Source organism: Gymnogyps californianus, chromosome 26 (assembly GCF_018139145.2).
Source record: "Gymnogyps californianus isolate 813 chromosome 26, ASM1813914v2, whole genome shotgun sequence".
Lineage (NCBI taxonomy): Eukaryota > Metazoa > Chordata > Aves > Accipitriformes > Cathartidae > Gymnogyps > Gymnogyps californianus.
The window spans coordinates 200,783-206,936 of record NC_059496.1 but is presented as its reverse complement, the minus strand read 5'-3'; the positions used below and the strand labels follow the sequence as shown (position 1 = coordinate 206,936).

Below are 6,154 nucleotides of genomic sequence, written 5' to 3'. Positions count from 1 at the left end.
GTCCAGATGACAAGAAGAATTGAAGCCAGTGAAATGGTCAAGGCAATAGGGGTTCAGGAGGAATGGAGGGGAAAGAAATTCATGAGAGGTTGTCGCAGGAACACTAGACAGCAATATGTTTCAAAAGTCAATCTTCTTTAATGATATCAACATAGAACAGTCCAAGTGAACAGGAATGTTATGTTGTATTGAGATACAACAGCCAGATTGGACAGGAATATCAGGTCGTAAACACTGCGATAAACACAACTTAGTTACAGGTTCAGGGTGTCAGCTGGGAACTATCACTACACAAACTATAACCAAATGTAAGCTTAAAATGATGACTCAAAACGCGCACTCACTCACCGGTAAGGCGAGGCACTCAACCCCGGGGAGTTTCCTTAGATGGCATCCCGATGGAAGGGGAGAGTCTCTGACTGCAGACCCGCTGCTCCGAGGAAGACTGGCTCAAAGGGCTCTTCCGGCGGGCTCCATTTATACCCGAAGTCGGATCGGGGCTCGTGGTCATATATGGTCAGCGGTCTGGAAACTTGTCACTGTCTACGTGACTCCAGTCATCACATGGCTGGCCAGCTCGACCCCCAAACCGCGGCTTCTAGTTTTAAGTCTTTCCTTTCAGCAGTTGAGAAGTTTTGCTCTTTATCGGGGCAGGTGCACCTGCCACACTCCACCCCGTGACCACAGTCACGATCCGACTGGTTTCTTTGGAGTGGTGGTACAGTCACCTCTTGCCTCCAAAGTTAAAAGGGAGCGCAGTTTCGGTGAGAATTGATGCTCATCATGAATCATCATTTCTTTGGCTATTTTACAATTCTAACGGAACATCTGCTATTTGGCTTAGTTCTAAAGGAGCATACGTAACAACGGATACAAACTGCGTTATCATATGTTTAACACAACTTAATACAATACAAATGGCAATAATTATGATTATAACCACTATCAAGGATTGTAAAAGACTGGTTAACCATCCCGACAGGGAAAACCCGAGCACATTGGAAATCTTTCCCACCCAGTTGATGTTTAACATGGCAGCAATTGCCTCTGAGTCCTTTGCTGCTTTCGTCATTTTGTCGATTTGGGTTCGGAGGGGTATGGATACATTTGGGATATAAACGCAGCAGCCATCTACTCATCAATTTAGCACTCCATACTAAAGGTGTTCCTTTAGCAGCATCAGGTCTAATCCCGCTCGGTGCTGGGCGGTCATTTTGCTGGTGTGTTGTAATTGTTCATTCAAGAGTTCTAAGCTGTCAGATGTAGAATTGGCTCAAACAGATACTTGCATCAATAGGTCATAAATGGCTTGTGGGTTTTTGAGGGAGGCAGTCCCCATTCCGAACATGGCCTCCAGCCACTATCCCAGTCGCGTTTTTGCTCTTTGCCACGTTCCCTTCTTTAGCGGTTGTATCTCCCGGGGGCTGCGATCCCACCACTTAGGGGCTATAGGCCCTTCTCGGTAAATGGGACAAAGGGAAGGCAGGGCTACTGTGCGGGCCATCCCGGGAACAGTTGGGTGTAGCCGGGAATACAGACAGCCACTGGAGTATGCCGACTCTAGATCGGGAGGGCGGGCACATCAGATGTTTGGCATATGCCTTGTGTGGGGGCATGAAGAGGACAGTCCCCATAAGCGTTACATTTTAGGGCAGTGGGCCACACATAGCTGGTATTACTACACAGACAGCCCTGTACCAAAGCTTCCTGAATGGGGCGGGGCATGTATCATCACAATAATGGCCTTTTATCTATGTTTTTACATTGCATTTCTGTTTGGCAGTCCCAAAGTGTTGTTTTTTTTTTTTACTGGTGGTGCCCCATTCCTTTGCGCAATCCAGTCAGGTCCCCATGTGCAATTGAGGGGATGTTTTTCCCAGGCTCCCTTGAACCCTGGTTCTTGACAAGCGTTGGGGCAATCGCTACCATTACTCTCGGGGTGTTTAATACACCAGGTGGCATTTAACAGTTCAGTATATTGCAGGGAATGATCATCTGTTTTCCATTGGTCATGATGTTCAGTAATTCCCCAGGGAACATTAAAGCATGGCATTGTACCATTAAAACTCCACCCCGTGGTGTTATTAGGGGGTAGGAAGAGGTAATTACGCTTTGCCTTCCATATTGAATTGGCATTTAGTGCGCCAGGTGACCAGCTATAGATGGTATGAGTGTGACCTCCATCCTTTCCATCCGTTCCCCAGGCCCGGCTGGAATTATTGCACTGTTGCCATGGGAGTTCAAGGGTTAGTGATATATTAGTGGTTTGCACAAAGATTGGTAGGGGCTCCTCTGCTGACTTAGGGCTGGGCAGACAGGCTGTTATTGAAGTTAAGTTCACCATACATGCAAATCCCACTATCAGTTGAGCCACCACCTTGCTGTCCAGGTTCTTGTTGTCCATGCCCGCTGTTGTTACTGCCATCAGTGGGAGTGTCCGAATAGTTTGCTTTTCCATAGTCCTGCAAGAGGACACAAATTGCACCTCGGGCCTTGGGACCGGGTCTCAGAAATTAGGAATTATCCATCGAGTACTTATGCGATGGCCTTTCCCTTTCCTATCTAAGGCCTCCCAGGCATGTAAGCGTCTGGGTTTCGCCAGGGTCATGGGTACAGTGCCAACAGAGGGCAGTTTTACCATGACGGGTTGGCCTCTATGTTCTCAATGGGAACTGGCCCTTTTGCTTGTCCGGTTTGGGAGCGTCGCCCGTTAATGGTCCCGTAGGACAAAAATGAGGTAGGTACCATCGTTTGCCTGCCAGCATATCGAATCCCAATATGTTTCCCTTATAAGGGCTCAGAGCCACCTCCACAAGTTTCGGTCTCTATCGGGGCGGGTGCACCTGCCACACAGGTTAACTAAACACTCTTCCACCCCTCCATCCAAAACAGAGGGCAAGTCTCTGAGACCGAGATAGAGATAGGGCAGGTACGTGCAGAGGCAAGAGAGGAAAAAAGCTTACTTAAGAACATAACTTTTGGTTCTTAAAACAGTTAGCAGCATACAGTGAAGAGAAAGTGCAATCAGAGAGCAGAACACCTTAGCCAAGCAGCACCTCCTGACCCTGCCCACCTTCCCCTTTAAGCAGGGTGTATGCTGCAGCCAGAGAAACAGTTGCAAAATTGCGGCTTCTGGCAACTTATTCCTGAAATGCACTAGTTTTCTTTTGGAGAACTGGAATACTGGGATGGATTCCCCAGTGCTCAAAACTCAGTAGTGTCTATTTCAACCATGGGCTTAAAAGTATACATCATAGGCTGTAATTTGAAGAACTCAGTCCATAAAAACCATGATTAAACAACAAACAATAGAGAAGCGAAAAAGGGGGGCAAAAAAGGAAGAAACCATACACACAGGGAGTCCAATGGCTAACCAATTTCTATCAAAATGTCCATCGCAAGTGAGTGGTGTATCGTGAGAGATCCACTGTTTACATTTCCAATACTACAAACAGTATCCTGATTTTCATAACATGACATGCAGCATCCAAACCACAGAAATGTAGAAAAGGCACAGGCAAGGAGAAACACATCTTCATAGCATTACATTCAATAGCTGTTTAACGGTGAGCCTTCTTTTAGAGCTGTCCAACAATGCTGATTAATCCAGGTGACCTGTTTAATCAGACTTAATTGTCAAAAGGATTAACAATATCTAAGCAAAACAAGGCATGTATACATTAAAGAAAACAGCACGGAAATGTACTGCTTGTGAACTGTTTACAAAAACATACAAGATGTTGGATGGCACAAAGCATATAGTGCTAATAGAAACGGATTGTTTAAGCTAAGCGCTTAACATAAACTGTCCATCTCTACTTATAACAAAGAATATTTTAGGGGATTAAAAAACCCATTCCTTATGAAAAATAATGCTCTGAGCAAGAGGAGAATGGCTGACTGGCTCCCAAAACTGGTGACTGATTACGAGTCAAAGCAGAGTAAGCTGCTGCTCTTGCACCCTTCACTACATGGGGAGCATCCTGCCTGTTTAGCTGGTATTGAGGCAACTGGTCACAGCAAACTATCCAGGGGTGACTGAGGACTTGGGCTGCAGTCAGTCTTTGATGTGGGTTAACATGAAGCATTTTTGAAAGAAGGTCCTTAGCTGTATCTGAAACGGTATTCCAATAACCACCGCTGAGAGACAACTTCCCGCTACCTATTCGGGCCAAAATCTCCTCTGGGGTATCATCAGGACCAGTTACAAAAGGAGGGTAGCCAGCAAGCATGGTATAAAGTAGAACACCAAGGCTCCATATGTCCCATGCAGCATCGTAACCTTGCCCTGTAAAACCTCTGGTGCAGCAAAACTTGCTGTGTAACATGGACTCCTCAGAAGACCGTTTTCTACTCGTAGTTGTTTTGCAAGGCCAAATTCACAAAGTCGAATGGATTCTGGATTACCAGATTCATCAACATAAAGAATATTGCTAGGCTTCAGCTCTCCATGAACAACCCCTTGTGCATGGAGGTACTCAACCGTTCTTGTTATTGTGAACAGAACGGCACTAGCTTCTCGTTCCGAGAAAAAAATTTGTCTATGAATTTTATCCAGCAGTTGCCCTCCTTTTGTAAGTTCTGTTACTATGTATGTGTATTTTCCATCATCATGCACATCTTTTAGGGTAATAATATTTGGATGGTGGCCATAGCGCAGTAGGATTTCAATCTCCTCTGTTGGATCTCTTCTACTCTTGTCTATAATCTTTACAGCATATTCCGTGTTTAAAGCTTTATGAATACATCTCTTATAGACAGAGTAAGACCCAACTCTGATATCTTCCTTCACTTCGTATCTGTCAGTAAACTGAATGCTGTTCCTGTGCAACTGCGGGACAACGGAATGCACTCCAACTGTCTGCACTGCCTGGCTTTCGTCATTTGATGCAATAGATACAGAACTAAATCCCCGAACAAGTTGATGCGCATTAGCACTGGGTGGGAGACCAGGCAAATCTTCTGGAGTTTTTGCTGTAAACTCAGGGTCAAAATAAAACATATCTTCAGGTCTGCCAGTTGCAGGTTTAAAAGGGGGATCAACTTCTCTCCTGTACAATTTATCCCAATCTATTTTGGAAAAAAATGCATGCCTCTTAATTTCTTCAACTCCATCTAGGCCTGCTCCTAATCTGTTTGCTGGGTTTCTTTTGAAGAGCATTTGCAGAAGACTCTCTGCTTCCGGGCTCAAGAACTGGGGCATTCCAAGTTTGGCCTCGAGAATCAGTGTCATGGTTTCTTTTCTGTCTTTCCCTTGGAAAGGCAGAGTACCAGTGAGCATTTCAAACATTACAACACCAAAAGACCACCAGTCTGCGCTCCGTGTAAGGCCTCCGCTCTTAATGACTTCTGGTGCCATATATTCCACTGTTGCACAGAAAGAGAAGGCTTTTTTTTCATGATCAATTGACACCTCACTTAAGCCAAAATCTGCTAATTTGATATGTCCTTCCTCATCAAGAAGGATGTTTTCTGGTTTTAGGTCCCGGTATATTATTCCACCACTATGTACATGGTCTAAAGCAAGTGCTAATTCTGCCAGGTAAAATTTAACATCGTCTTCTGTGAACATCACCCTACGTTCTCCACATGCTCCAATTGCCTCTATTAAATTTCTTAGGGCTGTTTGGCAACGGGCTCTGTCTCTGGCCATATTATAGTTCCCGTTCGGATTTAGCGTCGGCCACGGATTTCTTCCTCCTCCCACCTGTCGTGCTAATTCCGCATCCTTAGTTAATACCTTCTCTCTTTCATCTGGGCAGAATGATTCTCGGAATAGGATTTGGGTGTCCCCCCGGTTAGGATTGTGTCCCGTGCAGAGATTTGACAGTAACTGCGCCCGTGTTTCTGCATCCTCCCTTAATCTTGGCATTGTACAGCCCCATAAGGCTAAATCATTTGGGTTCCATGATGGATTAATATAAACCTTTGATGTGGGGCATGCATAGTCACCCCCTGGCCGTAAAGCGGCCAGATTAGTCAAAACATTTGAAACCATGGGGCAAAGTCCCACCCTTGCTACAGGAAGGTCTGGGGGGAGGTCGGTACAGGGACTGTAAGGTGGGGCAGGAGTCGGGGAGGGCCTTGTCTGGTCGTCGTTCGGGGCTGTAGCCTTACCTACGGCCAAAGTTACTTTACAGGTTAGTTTTTCCCT

General features: G+C 45.6%; 1 protein-coding gene across 1 annotated transcript; it reads right to left on the bottom strand.

Annotated features, from left to right (window-relative positions):
- Nucleotides 1-2,300: 2,300 nt before the first annotated feature.
- LOC127025937 (ribosomal protein S6 kinase alpha-3-like) lies at nucleotides 2,301-5,598 on the bottom strand. The gene is given in 4 exon segments (XM_050911093.1): nucleotides 2,301-2,462; nucleotides 3,884-3,907; nucleotides 3,909-4,288; nucleotides 4,291-5,598. Coding segments are annotated over 4 exon segments (1,848 nt in total). The 5' UTR covers nucleotides 5,573-5,598.
- Between the last annotated feature and the right edge of the window lie 556 nt (nucleotides 5,599-6,154).